Source organism: Mus caroli, chromosome 19, assembly GCF_900094665.2.
Source record: "Mus caroli chromosome 19, CAROLI_EIJ_v1.1, whole genome shotgun sequence".
Classification (NCBI taxonomy): domain Eukaryota; kingdom Metazoa; phylum Chordata; class Mammalia; order Rodentia; family Muridae; genus Mus; species Mus caroli.
In genome coordinates, this window is record NC_034588.1 from 41,596,342 (window position 1) to 41,622,783 (window position 26,442).

Here is a 26,442-nt window from a genome sequence, read left to right on the forward strand (position 1 = left end):
CACTGCCTCTTCTTTCCCACTCCCACGCACCGGCCAAGGCCGCCGCGGCCCCGACGAGGAGGCGCGCGCCCCAGGCGCACGTGATGGGCCTGGGGAGGGCAGTTTTCAATCTCCCCTCCCCCTTCCAAAAAACCCGCCCTCTCCCGGCAGGCGGAGGCTTTCTATTGCGCTACCACTAGAGTGACCCCCAGATCAGCCAATCGTGACGCGGCACCTCAAGAAAGGCCCGCCCCCTGATGGTCCTCAGGTTCCTTCCCGCTCACACCGGAGTCACTTCCGAAGAGAGAACCGCCATGAAGAGAGTAGGGGGTGCCGCCCACCTCTGCACCGACAGCCTCCCCGAGTCCCAGCAGCAAGACGGCAACCACGCACCCAGCTTCTCCAGCCACAGCTCATGCCGCCGTCGCCAGCGGCGCCGACATGACAAGGCGCTGCATGCCCGCTAGGCCAGGTTTCCCCTCATCCCCAGCCCCGGGGTCGTCGCCCCCGCGCTGCCATCTGAGACCCGGTAGTACCGCCCCTGCTGCAGCGGGAAAGAGAACAGAGAGTCCTGGGGACAGGTACCGTGCAGAGGGCTTGAGAAGGGGCCGGGTCGCGGGGGCACGGGTATAAGGGAGGACTACGGACGGCTGCTCTTCAGTTCCCGCCATCCTCAGCGAGCTCAGGCCTTGATGTTCTGGGGCCTGCAAGCCCTCGCCCCGCCTCCGCGCGGGGGCTTCTGGGAGTTGAAGTCTCCTTTTCTGTAGTTGAGGTGTTGCTTTTGGTCTAGTGACCACCAGCCTAGATGGCTGCGGAGAGCCCGCTTTAGGTAGAAGGTTGTTTTTCTCCTTTTCGAGCGCTTGCCCTGGGGCCCTCCCTTCTCGAAGCCTCTATTTAGATCGTTCTGATCCTGGTGGTTTCTTGAGTTTAATTATGTAAGATGTGATAAGGAAAACCCACGAATTACTTAATAGTACAGTGTACACGACCATTCATACTAAAAACATTTTTGGAATGCGCCTGTTTTCTCTTTGAGTGACTTTCTCCCTCATCAACAGACCTTTCTTTTTCTACTTACTTTTTCTTTCTTTTTTTATATGGTAAAGATTTTCTGGGAGCTATGTAATGATGGAGAATTTCATCATATGACATCCTCTGACAATAAAACATTCATATTATCTACGAACTTGGTACTGTCTTTTTTTTTTTTTTTTTTTTTAAGAAGTGGTAACAGACGTTTTAAGTTTATGCTTTAATATTGTAGCACAGACGCACAATCCTTTATCTTAATTCTGAAGGCCAGAAGGCTGTGAAAAACAACTATTTTCATTGTTTCCTACCACAGCCTTCTTGGCAGCCAAGCCAGGTTGATCAGAGCTAATATAAGGTTTGTGGTGGTACTGAGTGTATAAGCTTTGCTGGAGAAATAGTAATATTTTGGCTACAGGTTGCAGCACCAGATCCTGCTTGGGTCTGTACATAATACATTCAAGTTATTTCCCCTCCAAAATCCAATAAATTGAGAATTCTAACACGTTTGGTTCCAGCACTTTCAGATTAAAGGTTTGTAAAACTGTCATAATTTTTTTAACCAGTTATACATACGTAATGGATATTTCTGTGTGCTTGAACTTAGGAAACAATTATTTTACCTCGACAGAGTTCATTTATAGTTTCATGGTTTACCGGAAGCCATTTTTCCTTTCAGATGTATAGAAGAGTAGTATTAGATTTAATACTGTAGGGGAAGGGTGTGGTGTTAATTTTTAGTAAAAAGATATAAGGTTATCTTGGTTTTAATTTGCTGCTTCTGGGTTCTTCTGCACCTCTCCACTGCCGGAAATAGGGACATCATGTGTCTTCCCTAGCATTTCTTCCTTTACTCAGTGGTGGAGTTAATTGACCTAATGTAATTGACTTTCTGTAAACAAATGCATGTCTTCTCCCATAACCTGTCACTCATAACCTGTCACTCACATTTCTCATCATCATTTAGGTTCCCTCAACATACTGGTGGAGTCTAGGTAAACCAGGAAAGATGGTCACTGCTCTTCTAATGCCACCAGTAAAATGTACAGTAGAGAAGGAGATGAGCCTTGGGTTTGGATTGCTCAGGCTGCCGTCTGAGTACTGGCTCAGTGGAGGAATGTTCAGAGACACTGCTTGTTGGCTCTCTTTCAAACATGCATGAACAGATCAGAATAGAGGTTCTGGAAATAATTGTATGCCCATGTTAGTGTGCAGTAACCCGTACATATTATTAAAGCTGTTCGCCGGGTGGTGGTGGCACACGCCTTTAATTCCAGCACTTGGGAGGCAGAGGCAGGTGGATTTCTGAGTTCCAGGCTAGCCTGGTCTACCAAGTGAGTTCCAGGACAGCCAGGGCTATACAGAGAAACCCTGTCTCCAAAAAAAAAAAAAGCTTTTTTTTTTTTTTTTTTAACTTGTTAACTGTCCGATTTCCTTTTTATTTTACTTAGGTAGTATGCTGCTTTTGTAAAAGTATCTTTAAGTTTTGTTTTTGTTTTAAGTATTTTACTTATTTTTTTATGTGAATGAGTGGTTTTGGCTGCATGTATATCTGCACCATGGGTGTGCCTGGTGGGAGGAGACCAGAAAATGGCATCACATACCCCTGGAACTGGAGTTAGTCATTTGTGAAGAGCCATCTGGGTGTGGGGAGCCCTGGCTTCTTTGTAAGAGCAGCAAGTGTTCTTAACCACTGAGCCATCTCTTCACCCCTTGAATCTTTGCTTGGTTTTTGGGGTTTTTTTTTGTTTTTTGGGGTTTTTTTTTTATGGTTTTGTTTGACTTGCTTTTCAAGAAAAAGTCTCATTGTGTAGCCCTTACCAGGCCTAGAATTCACTCCATAGACCAGACTGGTCTCACATTTACATAGATACATCTGCCTTGTCTCCTGAGTGCTGGAATTAAAAGGTGTGTGCTACTGCTCCTGGCTAATCTTAAGGGATCTTAGATCTTTAAGAAGAAAGTTTGAAACACAAGTTGTGGCTCATCCTAGTTTTTGCTGTTAGTTTAGGATCTTATAAAACATAAGAGATCAGTGTAAGAGTCACGGCTGATCCTCTCTGCCTTTGCCTTGCATGTTCGTTTTCAGATCAACCTAATTGTTCTTTTTCCCATCTGCTGTTCTGCTCATGTTGCAAGTCTCTGTTAGACAGGTCTGTGATCTCTAGTATTTATCAGGTTTCTGTTTAAGTCTCAATTGTGTTTATAAACTTAGCAAAAAAATGGCTATATTTTTTAAATTTTTCTTGTGGCTTAGCAAACTATGATTGACATTTTCAGAACTTGATTAGTCAAATCAGAAAGTGGAATTCAGCCCATATTATATAAATCTAACTAACATTTGATCTAAAGTATTGAGGTTTGAATACTTGGTGTTGTGATGTCATATTAGCTGTGCTTTTATTTTCAGGAAACAGTCAATCATAGATTTCTTCAAGCCAGCTGCAAAACAAGGTATGCATGCTAATGTATTTTTGATGGGTTGTCTTAGAAGTGAAGAACCTCCAGACTTTTGATTATACTGTTTAGAATTAAGAAATTGTTATAATGAAAATGTGGTAAACAGTAAACCATCTCTTCTATAGTCTTTTTTTTTTAAGATTTACTTTATGTATATGAGTACACACTGTAGCTGTACATATGGTTGTGAGCCTTCATCTGATTGTTGGGAATTGAATTTAGGACCTTTGCTCACTCCCACTCCAGTCAACCCCACTCGCTCAGTACCTGCTCGCTTTGGCCCAAAGATTTATTTATTATTCTACATAAGTACACTGTAGCTGTCTTCAGATGCACCAGAAGAGGGCATCAGATCTCATTACGGATGGTTGTGAGCCACCATGTGGTTGCTGGGATTTGAACTCAGGACCTTCAGAAGAGCAGTCAGTGTTCTTACCTGCTGAGCCATCTCAACAGCCATCTACATTCTTAACATTAAAAAACTTCCAGCTTATAGTGCTTATATTATTTGTATTCTCTAGTAAAAAGCTCACGAATAAAGCCATAGCGAGCTTAGTTGATGTAGCAGGAGGGATTCATGAAACTTCATAAAAGATAAACCTATTTCTTAGTTTCTCTCTTTCCCCCAAAATATATTTTATCACCACATATTAATTGGCTTGAATTTTTTAGTAGCTTCAGTACAGTTAATAGCTAATATAAAGATTAATAGACACGCCAGTTTATTTTTAATGTGTGATTTATATGTGTTTTAATTGTGGCTGTTTTAGACAAACATATGTTGGATTCGCCTCAAAAATCAAACATCAAATTCAGAGGAAATGGATTATCCATCACTGGGACAGAGCAATTTGAAAGGAAATTATCTTCACCAAAAAAACCTAAACCTAAGAGAATGTCATCAGAAGAAAGTCCTATTTTAGAGGCTTTCATGAAAGGTGGGAAGGAGCACCACAAAGATCGTGGTGTCCATGAGTCACGGCGGCCTTGTATGTCTCTAAGCAAATATTTACCCAAAGGAGCTGGCATCTATGCTCCTTCCTCTTATCGATTGCCCAAAGAGATCAAGGGACAGAAGAAAAAACACCAGTCTCCTGAGAGAAGGAAGTCACTGTTCATTCATGAAAGTAACAGGGAGAAGAATGACAGAGATCGAGGCAAGAACAGTGAAGACTCCAGAAAACAGGCCCCAGCCACAGAAGGTGACATCTTCAAGCATAGCTCCAGAAGTATTAGTAGCAGAAGCAGCCTGTCCAGGCACCATCCAGGAGAAAGCACACTGGGGGCTAGGTTCCAGCTGTCATTAGCTTCTTACTGCCGAGAACGAGAACAGAAGAAGTTGAGAAAGGAACAAATGGAGCAGAGAATCAACTCGGAAAATTCTTTCTCAGAAACAAGCAACCTTTCCTTAAAGTCCTCTGGTGTAGGGAAAAACTGTAAGCCAAGGCATGAGCGCAGCAAGCACACTGAGGCTGTACCTGGGAAGAGTAATCTCTCAACTCTGGTATGTACAGTAACTACTGCTGTACCATGCTTAGACCGAAGTCTAAAGATACTTATTAACCCATATTTAAGGAAATATAGGTGTACAACTTGGGCTGATGCTGGATTCATTAGGTTATCTCTACCCTTCGTTGAATTCTGTATGTTTATTTTGATTTATTTTGATTTTTTTCAAGATAGGGTTTCTCTGTGTAGCTCTTGTTTTCTTGGATCTCCCTTCATGGACCAGACTGGCTGTAAATTCTCAGAGCTCCACTTGCCTCTGTTCCTGAGTGCTGAGATTAAAGCCTTGCACCACCACTGCCCAGCTAAATTCATTCTTAACCCTAATTTTTACAGACCAGTATCAACGTTTTTTTTTTTAACAATTTTTTTAATGGTTCCTCCCCCCACTCCCCCCCCCNAGGTCCTTCTGTCACCCCAAGCACCAACACCATTAATGTTCACAAACTTACTCCCCCCCCACCCCGCCCCCAGACAGGGTTTCTCTGTATAGCTCCCCCCAGACAGGGTTTCTCTGTATAGCCCTGGCTGTCCTGGAACTCACTTTGTAGACCAGGCTGGCCTCCAACACAGAAATCCACCTGCCTCTGCCTCCCGAGTGCTGGGATTAAAGGTGTGTGCCACCACACCCGGCTCCCTCTTCATTTTTTATATGTATTGGTGTTTTGCCTGTATGTATGTCTGTTGGCTGGTGTCAGATACCCTGAAACTGAAATTACAGATAGTTGTAAATGCCATGTGGGTGCTGGAAATAGAACCCAGGTCCTCTGAGCTACCTCTCCAGTCCCACAAAGATGTCTAATTAAACATTAGAATAAAACATTCATTCGGGCAGGTATTGTAATTTTTTTAAAGATTTGCCAAATGGAGGTGCTTAAGGAATGGCAAATACAGAAGAGTAGGAAACAACTTAAACTAGTGCTTCTCAAAATGTCCTCAGAGCAGTAGCAGCAATGGCCCTTGGGAATTTGTCTGAAATGCACTCTCTGTCCCAGTAAGAAACAGTGGAGTCAGTGCACAGCAGTCTTCAGTTAAAAGCCTCCAGATAACTGCCCTCTGAAAGTTCAAGAACCACTGTTTCAGATTATATGTAAATCTTCGATTTATTTACTTTATTTGAACGAATATGTGGAGGCCAAAAGAAGCCACCAGATCCCCTGGAGTTAGGGTTACAGGTGGTTGTGAGCTGTGCTATTTGTGTGCTAAGACTCAATCTCAAGTTCTACAAGAGCACAGTAACTTCTAACCAGTGAACTATTTCTCCAGCCTCATCTATAAATCTTAGGTCATTGGTTAGGTATCGGTCTTAGAAACATACCTGATGACTTAGAAAACTATACGTATATTTTAGTCCTATCATATTTTTCTTTTCAGAATTCAGAACCAGACTAGCATTAAAGCTTTTCTTCTTCCCTAGAACATCAAGTTATTAATTTCAAATTGTATCTACATAAAGAACAAATAACGTCAGGTATAAAAAAAAGTACATACTTATAATACTAGCACTTAAGAGGCTAAGGTAAAGGATTATGTGTTAGAGACTCCTGGCCTACACAACCTACTGCTGTCTCAAAAACAAAAAGCTCAAAGCTGGGAATGCACCTAACTGGTTGAACACTTGCCAAGCATGGAGAAGCCTGGGTCGAGTGCCCAGCACTGCAGAGAAGTACTACGTTGACTAAGTTACTATGAAAATTTCAAATCACAGAAACAAAAATTAAACTATAATGTTCTAGGTGTAAGTAAAAGGAAACCTCAGCCTTGTATATTACTGGACGGGGTTTGTGACTCTGCAGGCGCGTTGGTAATAAAGTTGTACCTTCTGAGGGTACCGATGGTGATAGATGTAATATTTGGTCCATTAGCAAGTCTTCCATTGTACTACATTTTTTTAAGATTTATTTATTTTATGTATGTACACTGTGGCTGTCTTCACACACACCAGAAGAGGGCATCAGATCCTATTACAGATGTTTGTGAGCCACCCTGTGGTTGCTGGGAATTGAACTCAGGCCCTCTGGAAAAGCAGTCAGTGCTCTTAACTGCTGAGCCATCTCTCCAGCCCTGTTGTATTAATTTTTGAGTTATAAATCATTATTAACTTATGAAACAAGGACTTGATTTTATATCTCCAGCCCATACTCTTCATTTTAAGATCTTTATAAAGTTGTGCTTTTTTTTTTTAAAGCTACCTCTGAATATAAGTGCTTGCTTTATTTGTCTAGAAGTCTGTTCATGTGTAACTTCATATTCTTTACTTCTCAAAATTCCATTTTCTTCTCCTTTTCCTTATAGGAAAATGGACATCTCTCAAGAAAAAGATCATCTTCAGACTCGTGGGAACCTTCAGGTAGGTAGCATCAGACTTAAACATAGAATTTCTAAGTGAGTTCTTATCTTTTTTATACCAATTTGTTGTTGTTTTTGTTTGATTTGTTTAGCTTTGTTTTTTGGTTTTTCAAAACACGTTTCTCTGTATAACCCTGGATGGCCTGGAACTCACTCTGTACACCAGGCTGGCCTGGAACTCAGAAATCCGCCTGCCTCTGCCTCCCAAGTGCTAGGATTAAAGGCAAGTGCCACCACTGCCCGGCCCATACTAGTTTTTAAAAAATAAATTTGTTCAAATATTCAGTTCCCTTCCTAGAAGTAAATGTCTCAAAGAGTTAAGAGTTTGATAAAATTACATCCCCAAAGAATAATATTCAGAGCTAGGTATGGTGACACACATCTGTAATCTCAAGTACTTGAGAAGCCGAGACAGGAGGCTCTAGAGATTGAAGTCAACCTGAACTACATAGAATAATACCTGACCTCAAAAAAAGAAATGCTTGAATTTATTCTGCATAATTAATCTGTTTTCTTGACTTCTCTCTGCCTTCTTCAGGAGTTCCTTCCTAACAGAGTGTTTTAACAGTGTACTCCTTACACTGGTATTGTTTCATTTCTGAATCTTGGTCTACATCAAGAAATGTAATCTTGATGTTAGACATGATGACACAAATCTATGATCCTAACACTCAGTAATAGTCTGTGGGAAAAGGATTGCAAGTCTGGGGCTTGCTTGGGCTACAGTGGGATGCTGTCCTAGAACAGATGAACATAATCTTGTATTTTTGCTGTACTGTTAAAGATGCTATGTATTAAGTTAAAACAAGGTCCAAATATTCCAAATACAAAAGTGCTTTTATAATATTACATCTCAAGGAACATCTATAAGATTTAGTTGATACTTTAACCACAGATAGCTGTTAGCTCAGGAAGTCTTCGTTTTGTTTTGTTTTGTTTTGTTTTGTTTTTATTTGTTTGGTTTTGGGGTTTTTTGTTTTGGGTTTGTTTGTTTGTTTGTTTGTTTGAGATGGGGTCTCTTTTTATAGCCCTGGCTGTCCTGGAACCCTATGTAGCCCAGGTGGCCTCAAACTCAACAAAATACATCTGCATCTGCTTGTCTCCCCAATACTGGGATTAAAGGCATGCACAACTACAATCAGCTAACTCATCTTTTTAAGGTATCTTTTCTTTCCTTTTTTTTTTTTTTCCCCTTCCCGAGACAGCGTTTCTCTGTATAGCCCTGGCTGTCCTGGAACTCACTTTGTAGATCAGGCTGGCCTCAGAAATCCGCCTGCCTCTGCCTCCCAAGTGCTGGGATTAAAGGCGTGTGCCACCACGCCTGGCTTTAAGGTATCTTTTCTTAATCAAAAAATAGAACATTAAACTCTGGGCACTGCGAGGGAGCCTAGGAAAGCCTGGTTGATTGTTGCTCAGGAGTCTGGGAACACAGTTCCTATGTTAAGTCTCTCTTGCCCACAGAAAGCTCTGAAGCAACTTGAGGTGCCAACTATGGATAAAAAGATTTAAAATAGGCATCCAGAATTAAAATATTAAAAATTAACACTGCAGAATTTTATTCCTGAGGAAATGAAAGGCTGAAAGCTGAAGTCTAAAATAAGTGCATTGATAAGGCCCTCCTGATAACTCTAGGGAAGAAATGCTTCTTTCCATCCTAGATTCAAGTGTTTGCTTGCAGTCCTCAGCATTCTTTGACTTGTAACCAACTACACCACTCAGTCACGTGGTGTCTCATCCTGTAGTGCTGAAGGTTAGTACTTGAACATATTTGTGAAGACCCAGTTAGTTAAACCATCACAGCTGAAAACTATTGACACATATAAGAATCAGTGGTAATCACTAGATGGATATACTTGGGTAAGTCTATTTACTTATTGATTTGGGGGTTTTATTTACTTATTTTTGGTTTTGGTTGGTTGGCTGAGGAGGAGGAGGAGAAGGTGATGATGGTGGTGGTGATGATGGTGGTGGTGGTGGTTTTGAGACTGTATTGTCCAACCTTCCTACCCTCTTCCGGGCCAGGCTAGGCTTGTATTCATGATCCTCCTGCCTCAGACTCCTGACTTCTGTGATTATAGTTATGCACCATCATGGGAGGTAGAATTTACTTACTTACTATTAATTTAGAGATTGGATCTCTCTGTGTAGCCCTGGCCTTCCTGGAACTCTCTATGTAGACCAGGCTGGCTTTGAATTAAAAAGATCCCCATGCCTCTCTGCCGAGGGCTTGGACTGAAGACGTGTTACCACCACCTAGCCCAATGAATTTATTTTTTATTTATTTTTTTTTTCCGAGACAGGATTTCTCTGTGTAGCCCTGGCTGTCCTGGAGCTCACTTTGTAGACCAGGCTGGCCTCGAACTCAGAAATCCGCCTGCCTCTGCCTCCCGAGTGCTGGGATTAAAGGCGTGCACCACCACGCCCGGCGCTTATTTTTTATTACATATTTTCTTCATTTACATTTCAAATGCTATCCCAAAGGTCCCCTGTACCCTCCCCCGCCCTGCTTCCCAACCCACCCACTCCCGCTTCCTGGCCCTGGCATTCCCCTGTACTGAGGCATATAATCTTTGTAAGACCAAGGGCCTTTCCTCCCAATGATGGCCAACTAGGCCATCTTCTGCTACATACGCAGCTAGAGACATGAGCGCTGGGGGTGCTGGTTAGTTCATATTGTTGTTCCACCTATAGGGTTGCAGACCCCTTCAGCTCTTTGGGTACTTTTTCTAGCTCCTCCATTGGGGGTCCTATGTTCCATCCAATAGATGACTGAGATGAATTTATTTTTAAATAAGTTATTTATCTGCCTTTTTTCCCCCTATATTTGATTATCATCTAAATTCCTGATACCTATGGGTGTAAAAGTATTTTATTTCTAGAACCAGGTATTCCAATGTATAATGTCAGTATCTAATGTTTTAGGGATCGATACCTTTGGTAAGATAGTAATCTAATAGACTAGCAATAAAAATGAGCATATGTCATTAGCTTTAAATTTCTTGAATATCACTGCTAGTTGGTATAAAATGACAGCATTAGTTCTTTTTCTTCATTACTTAAATAGTGAGTAATCTCAGCCTAACCTTAGAATTTCACATTTCTTCAGCGTGTTCTGTGAATAAGCTTGACCCAGACAGAAGAGTATACTTTTCACTGATATAACAAAAATTAATTTTAGGCTCTAAACAGAATAAATTCTCCGACAAAAGAAAAAGGAACTCTGTGGACTCCGACCTGAAAAGCACAAAAGAACCTATCACACCAAAAGCAAGAGAGTCCTTCCTAGAGAAGCGCCCAGACACAGCCCATCAGAGAGAAAAGTTTATCAGACACATTGCACTGAAGACTCCTGGTGGTGTTCTGCGCTTGGAAGACATAGCCAAGGAACCTGAGGACGAAACAGATCGCTCTTCTGCAGACTTGGCACCTTCAAATTCTGGCCACCATTCTTCCAGGAATAGTGACCAAGTCCACTCAGCAAGTACCAAAGAGACTAAAATACAGAAACCCCACTTACCTTTACCTCAGGAAAAATCTACAATTAAAAGAGCTAGCAACCTTCAGAAAAACAAACCGGCTGGCTCTGTGACATCAAAAGAGACAAAGCTACCTTTACTTTCCCATGTTCCAAGTGCTGTTTCCTCTCGAGTACCACTAAATGCTAAAAATTGCACTCTTCCAGTTCCTAAAAAAGATAAAGAGCGTTCCTCCTCAAAAGAACGCTCTGGGCATTCTACAGAATCCTGCAAACACAAGGAACACAGAGCAAAGACTGTTAAGGCTGTTTGTAGTGAATCTTCCGGGGAAAGTGCTGGGGGGTCTTTGCATTCAGAGTGTGCCCCCCCAGCAGCATCTCCCCCGGCCGCCTCGGAAGTCGTGCCGAGTGTCCCAAGCCCTGCAGCACCTTCAGATAAAGAGAGTTCAGGAAATTCCAATGCAGGTAGCAATGCACTGAAAAGGAAATTCAGGGGTGATTTTGATAGTGATGAAGAAAGTTTAGGTTACACCTTAGAGAGTGATGAGGAAGAGGAGACACTAAAATCACTGGAAGAAATAATGGCTCTGAACTTCAGTCGGACTCCTACAACTTCAGGAAAGCCTCCTGCGTTTTCCAAGGGGCTTAGATCCCAGTCGCCAGACGACATGGTAAGAAGTTCTATGATAACTTGTCTTCACTTGACGGGGAAAGTTGAATTAATTAAAGAAGATAGATTGTTAACTTACTTTAAAATTCAGTGTTTACTACAGCTCATCGTTAGATTGACATGAGTGTGAATTCTTGTTTGGTAACTGAGTTCCCCATATCTTCAATTTTATTGTTAATCAGTGGTCTCCAAACTTTTTTGATCACATGTACTTTTTTATTAAAAGGAAACTTTTAAGCATGTACCCCAGTATATATATGTAACTTATATATTCTATACATGTACCACTATAATACTGTGTACTTTTGAAATAAAGTATATACAGAAAACAGATTTAGAAAGAAAAAGAAAATTAAGTGTTTCCTGTGGCAGTTACATAGAAGTTACTATAGATTAAGTTCTACTGGAGTTTCTATAGACGTTCCATATAAATAGAAGTTCTATTATTTTCTTCCTGCACCCCAATGGATCACCTTGCACACCCCCTGCTTTGGAGACCACTGCTGTAAATGAAGGTAGAGTGTAGAAATGTTGTTAATTGTGGTGTGCAGTTTTATTTATAAAGTGCTTCATTCTATCTTGGGAATAAACTGGACTAATTTAAGATTTCTGTAAAGTGTGGTGGGGAAGGTGTAATATGCCATGGTAAAATATAAAAAGTAGTAGTAGTAACTAGAAGTAAGTAGAAGTCAATTGGCTTCACTAAAATAGAATGCAGAAGCAAAGACAGTGTCACCACAGAGCCCTTGAGTGTTTTCACTCAGATCCTGAGGCTGTCAGGGTTTTACAGGCAGTATCCCTCCTCCTAATGGATGCTGAGATCAAATTGCCTGCAGTGTAGAATACTAGATTTAAAGCATGGTGGTGAAACTTTTCCTTTAAGAAGGGTGTCATCCAGACCCAGGTTACTGACATAGGAAATAGTCATTAGTACTCTCAACAACGTTAAAAGATTCCAGTTTTTCTACTAAGGTAAGGTATAAAGTCTTTTTTAAACTCTCTTTCTGTTTTAGGAATATGCTCAGAGCGGAACTTATACAAATACCTTAGAGCGACTGGTAAAGGAGATGGAAGACACGCAGAGGTTGGTTAAATCATAATCTGTTTCATTTAGCAACTGCTTTACTATGGAGTTGGCTTTAGTTTACCTTAGAATGGTACATTAGTATAGATAGGGTTGGGGACTTAGCTCAGTGGGAAAGTGATTGATTGCCAAGCAAGTACAAAGCCATGACTTCGGTCCCCAGTCCACCAAGAATCCCAAGAGAACTAGATATTGACATTCATTTTGTAGGAGTACCATTATTCTAATTCTCTTTTGTCAACTGTTTTAGAAATAAGGTATGGTCTCTTGTTCAAGAGACATCAAAAGATACAGGTTTTTACAGTATGCTATATATTACATTCATTATTAATATAGACTTTTCTTTGCTTGTTATATCAGTATCTTACTGTATCCTTGATGAAAAGCATGAGTAGAATTTATTTTCATTCTATGTGTGCACGTACAGTGTATGCATGAGAGTGCTAGTGCATGTTTGCTGTAGCATGCGTGTAAAGATCTGAGGACAGCTTTGGTGTCAGTCCTCACCTGTTGTGTTTGAGGCAGGCTCAAACTGCTCTGTATGCCAGCCTTAGCTGACCCATGAGCTTCATCAAGGAGTCCCCTTTCTCTGCCTCCTATTTTCCTATGGGAGTACTGGGATTACAGACACTTGTGCTATATATCAATGCCCTTTTTTTTTTTTTTAGAGATAGGATCTTGCTGTATCACTCTGGCTGGCCTCAAACTTGCAGAATTCTGCCTGCCTCTGCCTACAGGGTTTTAGAACTAAGGGTGTGCACCAACACTTCTGGTATATGCATGCAGCTTATATGTGGGCTCTGAGAATTCAAACTCAGGGCCGGATTCTGTGCAGCGAATACTTTATGCACTGAGCCATCACCTAGCCCTACTTATTCTCAGTAGTTCAGGTTGTATTAGCACACTGACATTACCACCACCTAGCCCCAGAGTTCTTCGTTTTCTCAAACTGATCCCCATGCCTATTCCCATTCTGCTCTGCCTCCTTGCCTTTGGCAAATCGCCATTTGTATTTTTCTTCCTGTTCCTATGAAGTTGACTACTCTAGATATTTCATGTGAGATCATTTATTGGTTTCCTTATTATATCTAGAGCATTGTAATTAGCATAATATCTTCATTGTTTGTAGTGAAGGTTGGGTCAGAATTTCCTTCTTAAGGTTGACTGTTCCATCTTACATGCCACATTTTGTTCATTTATCCATTAGTGGCCACTTGGGCAGTGTCTACTTTTCAGCTGTTATAGGAAAAAATGCTATGACGATTTGTCTACTTTGAGTCTGGACCCACACCAGGACTTACTGAACTTGAGGTGATTGTTGGGGTTTGGGACAAACGCCACGCTGTCTTTTGCAGCAAGTGCAACATTGTACATTACCATCTGCAGTGCATGGGGGTCTCTGTTCTCCACATTTCTTCCAGCACTTGCTATTCATTTTGGAGTAATGTCTATTGAGAGCCTTTGCCGGGTTCTTATTGTTAGCACAGAAGTAGGACCTTGATGTTTATGTGTGCTCACTTCAGCAGCGTGTATATTAAAATTGGAACAATACAGGGAAGATTAGCTAAGCAGACTCATGAAGCATTCCATAATTTTAAAAATTAGCTATATTTAACTCTCAAAAAACTCAGTTTTCATAGATTATGAATATAAACTGCTCTAAGGAACCATGGTTATTTAATCTTTTTTATAAATAAATTGATTTCACTTAAACATTTTAAAATCCAAACTCTTCCCCCCCCCCCCCCCCCCCCCCCCCCCCCCCCGGTTTCTCCGTGTAGCCCTGGCTGTCCTGGAACTCACTTTGTAGACCAGGCTGACCTTGAACTCAGAAATTCAGTGTCTTATCTCAATAAATAAATGGCCAGAGAGATGATTCAGTGGGTGAAAGCACTCGCTGAGCTTAACATCCAGAGCTCAGTCCCTAAGACTCGTATGGGGAAAGGAAAGAGCTGACTCTTGAGTTATCCTCTGACCCACACTCATACACGTGCGTGCGTGTGCACACACACACGCACACATGCACGCACTCACGCACGTGTGCACATGGAAGTAAATATAATTTTGTTTGTTTACTTTTAGTTTTTTGAGGTAGGGTCTCACTATGTAGATCTGGCTGTCCTAGAACTCACCTTGTAGATCCTGCTCAAACTCTACCTGCCTCTGCCTCCTGAGTTCTGGGGTTAAAGGCATGCTCCACTATGCCTAGCTTAAATATAATTTTAAAAATTGAAACACAAATAAAAGTTTTAAACAATGGGCCTAGAGATATGGCTCAGTGACTAAGAATAATTGCTGTGCTTCAAAAGGGCCTGAGTTTATTTCCCAAAACCCAAGTCTGGTGTCTCACAACCAACCGTCTGCCTGCAGCTCTAGGAGCTTCAACACCCTCTTCTGGCTTCCATGGAAACACACACATAGGTGGGACACATAATCACATATACACATAAATTAAGCTTTGAGTTAAAAAAATTATGTGTGTGGTTGCAGATTTACTGTTAATGATACCAGAACAGTACATCTAGTCATGTACTGACCCGGAAAACTTCATTTAAAGTTTAGCTGTTGACTGGAGCCGCTGAGATGGTTCAGTGGGTAAAAGCACTTGCCACTGAAACCTGATAACATGAGTTCAGTCTTGAGAATCCCCATGGTAGGAGGAGGAGCAGAGTCCTGTAGGTTGACCTCTGGCCTTCAAGCATACACAGTGAGACATAGTTGTCAACAACCTCCATGCCATAATACATAAATAAGTTGGTAAGCAAATAAATGTTTCTTTAAAAAGCTGGTTAGGGGGCTGGAGAAATGGCTCCTTGATAAAGAATACTTGCTGTTCTTGCAGAGGACTACCGTTGAGTTGCCAGCATCCACATTGGACAACTCTTTTTATAGCTTCAGCTCCAGGGGTATCTGACGTGTTTTTCTAGCCACCACAGTCACGCCCACAACCAATAAAAAAATCATTTTTTAAGTAACTTTAAAAGGAAGTTTAGATAACTGAATTACATAGAAGTTACAAATTTTAACCTTGTTAAACATGACTATAGGAAATCTTCAGACGTTTAGGTTAAAAGTTTTTTCCCTCTGAATTTAGAGAAATTGTTTAAAATTAAGCATTGCTACATGTGGTGACACACACACACACCAACACTTAAATTGAGGCATGAAGATCTCAAGTGTCAGGCCAGCCTAGGATACATCAAAAGACCTACTTCAACACACACAACACACACACAATGGTAATGGTGATAATATTGAGTGTTCTCAAACAAAGACAGAAGTAATATTTGGTGTGATGATTGATTCATCGATAGTGAGAGAACAGTAAGTTTATTGATCATTTATTTCTCTTTAATCTCACCAAGAGTTTGTGGTTTGGTGTTCCATAGTAAGTGCTCAGTAAGTGTTACATGTGGTACTGATAATAATCATGTGACCATGATGAAAACAAAAACCTAACGTCAGGGCGTTAGTCTACAAGATGTCAGTGAGTATTAAACATTAGAGAACATAATCAAATTTGGTCATTTTTTTTTTTCTTTTTTCTATTTCTGGTTTGGATAGGTCATTCTTAAATTTCTAGTTGTAAAGAAATACCCAAAGGGCTGGAGAGATGGCTCATTGATTAAGAGCACTGATTGCTCTTCCAGAGGTCCCATGTTTGATTCTCAGCACCCATGATTGCTCACAATCATTTGTGACTCTAGTGCCAGGAGATCCAACACCCTCTGTGGGTACTGCACAAACATGCATTTAGGCAAAACACAAAAAATAAAACTTTAAAAAAAATAACGTACTATATTTTGGATATGTGATTTACCCTATATTATAACATAACTTATTATATAACAGTACTTGGTGAGAGTTTTCCTTGGTGCAGCTTTTAGATCACAGCAAAAGTTGTCTATTTTTAAATAAATCATAGGCCTGGCCTTTACTCCCAGTACTCAGAAGGCAGATGGATCTCTGAATTAAGGCCAGGCTGGTCTATATAGAGAGTTCTAGGACTATATAGAGAGACCCGGTCTCAAGAATGAATGAATGAATGAATAATGCATGAGTGAATAAATAAATAAATATGGATTGTTTATTGTGACATTCTTTTCAATTTTCAGGCTAGATGAACTACAGAAGAAGCTACAGGAAGACATAAGACAAGGCCGTGGCATTAAATCTCCTCTCAGAACTGGCGATCAGGATAGTACAGATGATGGTGATGGCCTCTTGGAAGAACACAGGTAGTGTCTTTTTAAATTATATAATCTTCTGGTACTGTTTTGCCATTTTTTAAATTTGATTTTTATAAAACAGCTGGACCTTTGACTGGCTGCTTAGTGACTGAGATACACTTGCGTTTTGTTGAAAGGCCAACATTAAAACCAAATTACATCCTAAGTGTTAACACTGGGAGACTCAGTGATTTTCACTACTGAAAGTGTGAAATGTGTAACCATAAGAAGTGCAAAACACACTCTGAGACAGGATTTTTCTGTATAAGAACCCTGGCTGGCCTGGAATTCTCTTCAGACCAGAGATCCACTTGCCACTGCCTCTAGAATGCTGAGACCAAAGTCATGCACCACCATACCTGGCTAAAATACTAAGTCAGTCGGAAATTAACACTTTACCTGCTGAGCCATCTCCTCAGCCTGAGTTAATTAATCTTTAAAGTGTATAATATGCTAAAATTTTCACTGGGCCTGTCGTGTTAGCAAATGTCATTAATTCCAACGCCCAGGAGGCAGAGACAGACAGATCTCTGAATTTGAGACCAGTCTGGTCTACAGAGCAAGTTTCAGGACAGCCAGGACTGCACAGAAAAACTCTGTCTCAAAAAAAGCACAGGCAAGGGCTGGAGAGATGTCTGACAGGCTCAGCGGTTCAGAGCACTGACTGCTCTTCCAAAAGTCCTGAGTTTAATTCCCAGCAACCATATGGTGGCTCACAACCATCTGTAATGGGATCTGATGCCTTCTTCTGGTATGTCTGAAGACAGCGACAGTGTACTCATATACATTAAATCAATCAATAAATAAATAAATAAATGGGGGGGGGGCTCACACAAATGCTGATTCTTCAGAGTTTGCCAAGTGTTTTGCCTTCATATTTTAAGTACAAAATCATGTGTGTCCTAACTCTTTGATATTCAATGATCCTTGTATTTCAGGGAATTTCTAAAGAAATTTTCAGTTACAGTTGATGCTATTCCTGATCATCATCCAGGTGAAGAAATATTTAATTTCCTCAATTCTGGAAAAATTTTCAATCAATATACCTTAGATTTAAGAGACTCTGGTTTTATTGGAGAAAGTGCTGTGGAAAAGCTTATTCTCAAGTAAGTAAATCATAAACGTTTGTTTTGTTTTGTTTTTTTTTTTACTGTATAAAAATTTGTTCTAAGGGCTGGAATGGCTCAGTGGCTAAAAGCACTTAACTGCTCTTGCAGAGGACCCAGGTTCAATTCCCCGGACCTGCATGGTAGCTCACAACTCTACATATCTCCAGTTCCTGAGGATTGACATTGTTCTGACCCTTTCGGATAACAGACATGCATGCAGGTGTACTACATGCATGCAGGTATACTAGTCAGGGTGCCCTAGAGTGGTGTAACCTGTGAGTCGTGACCCCTTTAGGAATCGCCTAAGACCACTGGATAACACAGATATTTATGTTACAATTCATAAAAGTAGTAAAACTAGAGTTATGAAGTAGCTACAAGGGTGATTTTATGGTTGGGGTCACTACACCTTGAGGGACTGTATTAAAGGTCACAGCACTAGGAAGGCTGAGAACCATTGGTCTAGAGGAACAGAACTTGTAATGTGAATCTGTAGGTATAGAAAAGGGATTTGGTAAAATGGTTTACAGGCTATGATCTGGCTACTCCAACAATGGCTGTCTATAAAAGGAAGGTTCAGAAGTCCAGTTATTCAATCCAAGAGGTTGGATGTCTCAGCTGGTCTTCAGCATACTCTGGAATCTCAAAGCAGTAAGCTTGAATGCCAGTGAGTGAAAGACCTTCCTAGGAAAACACTAGGGGGGGGGGCAGGGAGGTGTGACCATTCTTCCTCTGTGTCCCTTATAGAGGCTGGGAGGTAAGGAGAACCTAAACCTTTAATCCCAGCACTGGGGAGGCAGAGGCAGGCGAGTCTCTGAGGTGGAGGCCAGTGTCATCTACAGAGTGAGGTGCAAGTCAGGCAGGGTTGCACAGAGAAATCCTTTTTTTCAAACAAGAAAAATAGGTCTTTCTACTTCAAATGATCTTATTCAGGGGGGAAAAAATTCCAAATAGGACTGGAAAGGTGGCTCAGCAGCTAAGAGAATTCATTGGCTGTTCTTCCAGAGAACCCAGGTTCAATTCCCGGCACCCATGTAGCAGCTCTCAACTGTCTTAACTCTAGTTCTAGGAGATCTGGCACCCATACATAGACATATTCATGTAGGTAAAACATCAGTGCACATGAAAATAAATAAGTCTTTAAAAAACAAAACCCGCCAGGCAGTGGTGGCGCACGCCTTTAATCCCAGCACTTGGGAGTCAGTGGCAGGTGGAGTTCTGAGTTCGAGGCCAGCCTGGTCTACAAAGTGAGTTCCAGGACAACCAGGGCTATATAGAAAAACCCTGTCTCGAAAAAAAAACAAAACAAACAAACAAACATAAAAAAACCCTCATGGGTATGCCCAGTCATTTGGGTTTTAGTTAATTCCATGTATAGTCAAACTGACAACCATCACAGAGGCAAAATACTTAAACACATAAAATCTTTTTTTTTCAAAAGTTGCTCTTTAAAAGTATTTGATTGGGCTGGAGAGATGGCTCAGCAGTTAAGAGCACTGACTGCTCTTCCAGAGGTTCTGAGTTCAAATCCCAGCAACCACCTGGTGGCTCACATCCATCTGTAACGAAGATCCAATGCCTTCTGATGTGTCTGAAGACAGTGACAGTGTACTTACATACATGAAATGAATAAATAAATCTTAAAAAAAAAAAAAAAAAAAAGAGCCAGGCATGGTGGTGCATGCCTTTAATTCCAGCACTTAGGAGGAAGAGGCAGGCGGATTTCTGAGTTTGAGGCCAGCCTGGTCTACAGAGTGAGTTCCAGGACAGCCAGGGCTATACAGAAAAACCCTGTCTTGAACCCCCCCCCCAAAAAAGTTTTTGATTAGGGCCCAGTAAAAATCTGCCGATGCCTTCCAGGTGTCAGCTTAGATTTTCCTGCTGTTTATAGTGCTAGAAATAAAACCAAAGGCCTCAAGCATATACATCCCATACTTTTCTCAGTTAGGATTAAATTCAGGTGGGATTTCTGGGGCTGCAGCTTGGTTGGTAGTGATTATATGTAGACATGCAGAGCCCTGGGTTTGTCCTTCAGCGCCACATAAACCAGATGTGGGGGCACACCCTGGGTCAGTAAAAGTGAAAAAAAAAAAACTTTCCAGGTCATTTTCAGTTTGAGGCCTACCTGTGCTACAAGAGATACCAGGTCAAAGGAGAGCTGAGTATGTAAAATCCAGCCACGAAAGTTCACTGTAACCCTAGAGTTGCTAGGGCAGGAAGATCACATGTTTGGAGTCCCCCTGAGCCTACAGGGCAGGGCCTTTTCTCCAAAAACATATTCTCAGTACCACAAAAGGAAAGGGGCAGCGGTGACAACAGTAATAACAGTGGCTGTCAGAATCGCTGGGCTTGACCAGGGTTTGTTTTACTTCATGGCTGAGGAGTCCTGGCTCAGGTCTATTGTTTTTGCCACTTGTTTTATTGCAGTGCTAGCTTCCTGTTAAGAAAGCACAGACAGCCTGAGCTTGCTTAAGCTTGTGGCTGATTGGGTGGACTTCTGTCAGCAGTGCCACATAGAACAAGTGATTTTGCCCGGCTAAAAGTCAGAATTTAGGTTGAGAAAGATTGAGAAAGGTAAACTCCGATGCTGAGGTGGACAGCTCTTAGGCTGTAATTATTCTAGACTAGGATAATGGTTCAGGTGTGTGAAGACCATGTGGATTCTGGTGCTGAGCTTTAGGAAGTTCATCCCTGAGCAGACTCGATAGACTCTGAGTACTGCATACAAATGTGACTTTATCCACAGAGGAGTGTAGGCCCACAGAGTGACTCAGATCACCATCAGTTATGTGAAACCCATTCCATGTTAGTGTGCAGTCCATTTCCATCGACTGAAGTTTGCTTACTCATTTCTCTGATTATGTCAAATGTGTTTGTGCTAGAGGTTTTGTTTCCATGGGTAATAATCACTGATTTTCTGTTTCCAGATCAGGAAAAACAGATCAGATTTTTTTGACAACACAAGGCTTCCTTACCACTGCATACCACTACGCCCAATGTCCTGTACCTGTGTTAAAGTGGCTGTTTCGGGTAAGAGAATTATTTGGGGCTTATAGCAGGTACCTACTGTATTTTCTACTCAGTAAACTCTAAGGTCTAGCAAAATGGCTCAGGAGTGAAGGAGTTTACCACCGAGCCTCACAACCTCAGTTCAATGCCCAGGCACCACATGGTAGAAGGTAAGAACCACCTTAAGAAAGTTATGCTGTGGTCTCCGCTTAGATCATGCACATACCCCATACACACTAAATAGATAGAGAAACGACATTTATGAATTTTTTATGAATTTATGAATAGAGAAATGAATTTTTTTTTTCACTTTAAGCAGAAAAAAAATTACTCTAGCCATATTAAACCCATGATTTCTCGGGGAATAAAATGAGGCAGGAAGAACCAATGCTCTTTCTCAAGTTACAGGAGTACCTATGTCCTGGTATTCCCTATTCATACATGTCTAAGTGTGAGAATGCATGTGAGCACGGGCACCTGTGCAGGCCAGAGGTGTCAAATCCCTTGAAGCTGGCATTACAGGTGACTGAGCCACCAGACATGAATGCCAGGAACGGAATTCTAGTTCTCTCTGAGAGCAGTACGAGATCTTACTCTTAACCACTCAGCCATGTTGGCAACCCCCATGGGTTTATATTTTTATGCAAACTCAACTGAATGTTTCTCTTCATGTCTGTATTTAACACTTAAATTCATTTATATGTCTTTGTTTCTGTTTAAATGACGAAGAAAATATATATTGCTTTGGTGTTCCTCTAAATATGTTAGATATGAATGTAGATGTTTATTGCTCTGGACATATTAAGAAGATGGTAATTTAGTATTTAATATAGTGGATTTTGGCAGAGCTGGAAGGCCATGGACATGTCTTTCAATGTAATGCTAGGTTCACTATTTTCCATAAGTTAAGGAAGAATTCTTCCAAGGACAAGATTCATGGCAACTTTTCTTGCTTTGTTTGGTTTTGGTTTTTGAAGACAGGGTTTCTGTGTGTAACCCTGGCCAGCCTGGAACTCTAGACCTGGTTGTCCTCCAACTCAAAAAGATCAAAGTGTCTCTTGTGGCACATGCCTTTAATCCCAGCACTTGGAAAGCAGAGGCAGGTGGATCTCTGAGTTTGAGGACAGCCTGGTCTACAGAGTGAGTTCCAGGACAGCCAAAGGTACACAGAGAAACCCTGTCTCAAAAACTTAAAAAAAAGAAAAACGAATAAGATGAAATGGGCTAGCCAAGAGGTCCCAGTTGGTCAAAGTGCTTGTCTCCCGGAGCCATATGGTAGGGGACAGCAAACTCCTGAGGTTGTCCTCTGTCCTCCACTGGCCTGCCATGGCATACCTGTGCTCCCTTCCACCCCCAGTAAGTGAGTAAGGTTAGAGTGATACAAGAAGACTGCCAGTATTTACCTTTGCCTTCAGAGGGGCATGTGTGGGTGACTATGCCTTTGTGTACATACATACAAGAGTCTTGCCCTAGAAATCCTGTCCCCTTTAAAGACAGTCTCGTGTAGCCCTTACTGGCCTGGAACTTGCTGTGTAGACTAACCCTCAAAGACCTACCAACCTGTTCTTAGATGACTCAGCAGTTAAGAGCACCAGCTGCTTTTGCAGAGGACCCAGGTATTGTTGGAATCAGAAAACTCTATTGCATGTTGTCTTAGTCAGTGGTGTTTTGCTGTGAGGAAATACCAAAGCTACAGCAACTCTTATAAAGGAGAATGTCTAACTGGGACTTGCTTACAGTTCAAAGTCTTAGTCCATTGTCGTCATGGTGTAGAGTATGGCAGTATGCAGGCAGAGATGATGATAGAGAGGTAGCTACGAGTTCTGCATCTGGATTGGCAGGCAGCAGGAAGAGAGAGTGACACTGGGCCTGGCTAGAGCATATGAAACCTCAAAACCCACCCCCAGTGACACATTTTCTCCAACGAAGCCACACCTTCTCCACCAAAGTCACACCTAATAGTGCTACTCCCAGTGAGCCTGTGGGGACCATCACACTTGTGAACTAAGATTTAGGGAAAACTAATGGCATTTCTACTCTGGACTTTGGGAGCATGTAAGGAAATCTATTTGGCAAGACTTTATAGACATGCTAGTATACTCTTCATTATTTTCATGTAGTTGGCAGCAGGTGGGGGGTGCTTTTGTTTTTTTAAGACTGGTTCTGTGTATAACAGCCCTGGCTGTCCTAGAATTCTCTCTGTAGACCAGGGTGGCCTCAAACTCACAGAGATCTGCCTGCCTCTGCCTCTGACTTCTAAGTGCTGGGATTAAAGGTGTGTGCCACCATGCCCAGCTAGTGGTTGGCATTTTTACTGTCACTGTATGAGGTAGTAGATGGAACACCACTGGAAGCCTACATTCTAACACAGAAGAGGTAGAAAGAAAACGTTGGAACATGTCTTTGGGTGTTACTTTCTCCTGGTAGGAGAGCTTAACCAGACACAGCAAAGATGGTTGGGTTTTTGGTTTTTTGAGACAGGTTTCTCTGAAAAAGATTATTTTTTAAATTGGCTTAAGCTTTGTACCTGGCTGAGCAGAATTTGGGGTTATTCCTTATAGTTTAGATTTAAATTTATTGTGGTTACGATTTATAGTTCTGTAGAAGAAAAGGATAGCAGTTCAAGTACTGTGTGTTCTACATATATTTTTACAGTTGGGTTTTTGGTTTTTTTTTGCGCGCACACACACACCTTCTAGGACTTGGTTCTCTCACTCTACCATCTGAGTTCCAGAGATCCAGTTAGGCCCTAGTGAATTTTTTAGACAAGAGTTTCACTACATAGCCGAGGCTGCCCTCAGTACTGGGGCTGAGCTCACGGGTGTATACCACTATTCCCAGACACAGGGTTTTTTTTTTTTTTTTAGCTTGGATTATTTGTCTCTGGATCTAAATTCCTATATCTTGTTAAAAGGTTGACTAGACCATTGGTTCTTAACCTGTGGGTTGTGACCCGTAGGGGCCCTTTTCACAGAGGTCGTTGACTACAACCATCTGCATATCATATTTACATCAGGATTCATAACAGCAAAATTACAGTTATAAAGTAGCAACAAAATAATTTTATGATTGGGAGTCGCCAAGCATGGAGAATTGTATTAAGGAGGGGTCGCAGCATTAGGAAAGCTGAGAAGCACTGGACTAGATAAAAAGTGCAGTGGTTTCACCTAGGTATTGGTCGACTTGTCATACTGGACATAAGACTCTTTGCTTTCCTAATACCCTGATGTTAGGGTACAGCAGTGAAAGGTGCCTTGGCTGGTTGGAGCCAAGGAACGCCACAGTCACACTGTGCAACATACCTAGAACAGGGGGAGGAAGAGCAAAAGGCCATCTCAGAGTGGGGGCATCAGAGAGTTAGAAGGGAATGAGAGGGAGTACGCCTTGATGTCCAGAAGGACTTTTATAGCAATAGTGGAAATGCACCAAATGTACCTGGCAGCCATTGGGTGATGACATCAGCTCCTGCCGCTGAAAGACAGGCTAGAGGAGCACCAATGTATAATACTAATGTAGTACTAATGAACACAGATTGTCCTGTCATGGGGGGAGGGGGGCTGTGTAATACTGGCTGCCCCTAGAAATTACTCTGTACACCAGGCTAGCTTTAAACTCGGAGGTCCACCTGTCTCTGCCTCCAGAGTGCTGTGTTTAAATGAGTGCACCACTATCACCTGGCTATCCTGTCCTGTCCTGTCCATGAAGGTGGCTAATACCTACATACTGTTCGTCATTTGTCTCTGGTGACAACTGAACATCTTTGGTACCTTAGTTGGGCTGGGAAGATGGTTTAGTGGGTAAAGTGCTTCCTTCACAAACATGACGACCTGAGTTCAGATTGATCCCAGCAGTCACTGTGCGTCTGTAATCCCAGCAGTGTCAGGAAAAGGGTAGAGGCCAGAATGGCTGGCTACTCGATCTAGGCAAAATAGTGTGCTCCTGCTTCAGTGAGAGACTCTGTGGTCTCTCATTAGGATAATTTGAACTAGAAGACGTGAGACCCTGTCTCAAAAATGAATGAGTGCTGTTTCATGACTGTAGGTGCAGTGTAACCAAGCAGCTGACTTGCTTCTGTGCCTTCTCTACTATGATGGGATGGTCTCCTAAAAGCCAAGATACGCCCTTCCTTAAAAAGAAAATTGGAGAGTGGCTAGGTATGGTAGTGCCACCTATAAACATATCCTTAGGAGATGGAAGCAGAAGGCTCAGAGTTAAAGTCAGTTTTAGATGCATAGCTAGTTTGAGTCCTGCTGGGGCTACATGTATCCATATTCAAGTCCCCTCACCTAATTAAAAATGTAGAGGCCAGGGGTAAACCTGTGATGTTCTTGTTTTAGGCTTGGGCTTGCTTTGTGGGCTGGACTACACGGCCAGCGTCTTAGTTAGGGCTTTTTTTTTTTTTTTCCCCTGTGAGGAAACACCATGATGACAGCTCTTATAAAGGAAAACATTTAGTTGGGGCTGACTTAAGTTCAGAGGTTTAGTCCATCATGGCGCGAAGCATGGCAGCTCTCTGGAGAAGAAGCAATCCCTACATCTAAATTGGGAATTTTATATTTGAATTGGCAGGCATCTGGAAGAGAGTGACACTGGACCTGACTGGAGCTTCTGAAATTTCAAAGCCCATCCCCACTCCAACAAGGCTACACCTCCTATTAGTGCTACTACTCCCTGTGAGCCTTGGGGGCCATTTTCATTCAAATCACCACACCAGCAAGTCAGAGAAAGTCACCTCTCTCCGCCTTACTAGCACCATGATTAAATACACACAACGCCGCACCTGGCTTTTTTTTTTTTAACATAAGTTCTGGCGATTGAGCTCAGCTTTTCTTCTTGAACAGCAAACACTTTACCAACTAAACTTTCTCACCCTGTGTGCTTTTTGCCTATTGATCATCTTAGAAGCACTCTTTTTCTTTATGTTTGCTTTTTGGGGTCTAGTGGGGCTGGTGGGGGGTGCAGTTGTAGAGGCCGTATGTGTCTGCCTTTGTTGGCTCGGGATTAATAAGGGTGTCCTCAGCTGCTCTCCACTTAATTTTTTGAGACGGTCTTTTACACTTATTATCTAGTGTGAGCTCCAGGGTTCCTTCTGTCTGTTTCCCCAAAGCTGGGAGTTACAAATGCACACGGCCTGCCTAGAGAGATGGCTCACTGGGTGCTCTTCTACAGGAGAGATGAGACGCTCTCTTGGCTTTCATGGAACCACATGTGTCATGCACAGACATAAATGCAAACAAAACACTCATACACAGAAAAATAACAAAAAAAAAAACTTTGATTTGTTTGTATTTTGAGATGAGATTTCACTATATATCCCTAGAAGGTCTGAACTCTGTAAACCAGGCTGGCTCGACTCAGAAGAGATCTGCCTACCTTTGTCTCCCAAATTCTGGGATTAAAGGCATATACACCCCAAGCAGCCGTACTTGGGTTGGATACTAAGGATGGACCTCAGGTCCTCACTCCTGTTCATTAACACTGCAACCACTACGTCATCTGTTGAGCCCTGCTTTTTCATTTAATTTGGAGTAGTGCTATTGTTT

At 41.8% G+C, this 26,442-nt stretch overlaps 1 protein-coding gene across 5 annotated transcripts in view; it reads left to right on the top strand.

Moving 5' to 3' along the window:
- Nucleotides 1–228: 228 nt before the first annotated feature.
- The window catches only part of Slf2 (SMC5-SMC6 complex localization factor 2), a 52,189-nt gene continuing 25,975 nt past the window's right edge, over nt 229–26,442 (top strand). The window contains exons 1-9 of one of the 5 annotated variants that reach the window (XM_029472557.1): nt 229–560; nt 3,419–3,462; nt 4,239–4,972; nt 7,270–7,324; nt 10,502–11,983; nt 12,482–12,552; nt 16,668–16,790; nt 17,720–17,887; nt 20,818–20,920. In XM_029472557.1, the coding sequence (XP_029328417.1) occupies nt 11,978–11,983; nt 12,482–12,552; nt 16,668–16,790; nt 17,720–17,887; nt 20,818–20,920 (471 nt within the window). In that variant the 5' untranslated portion in view covers nt 229–560; nt 3,419–3,462; nt 4,239–4,972; nt 7,270–7,324; nt 10,502–11,977. Of the gene's footprint in view, nt 561–3,418; nt 3,463–4,238; nt 4,973–7,269; nt 7,325–10,501; nt 11,984–12,481; nt 12,553–16,667; nt 16,791–17,719; nt 17,888–20,817; nt 20,921–26,442 lie in introns of those variants that run through there. The other 4 variants (XM_021151686.2, XM_029472556.1, XM_029472559.1 and 1 more) reach the window with 4 other exon arrangements.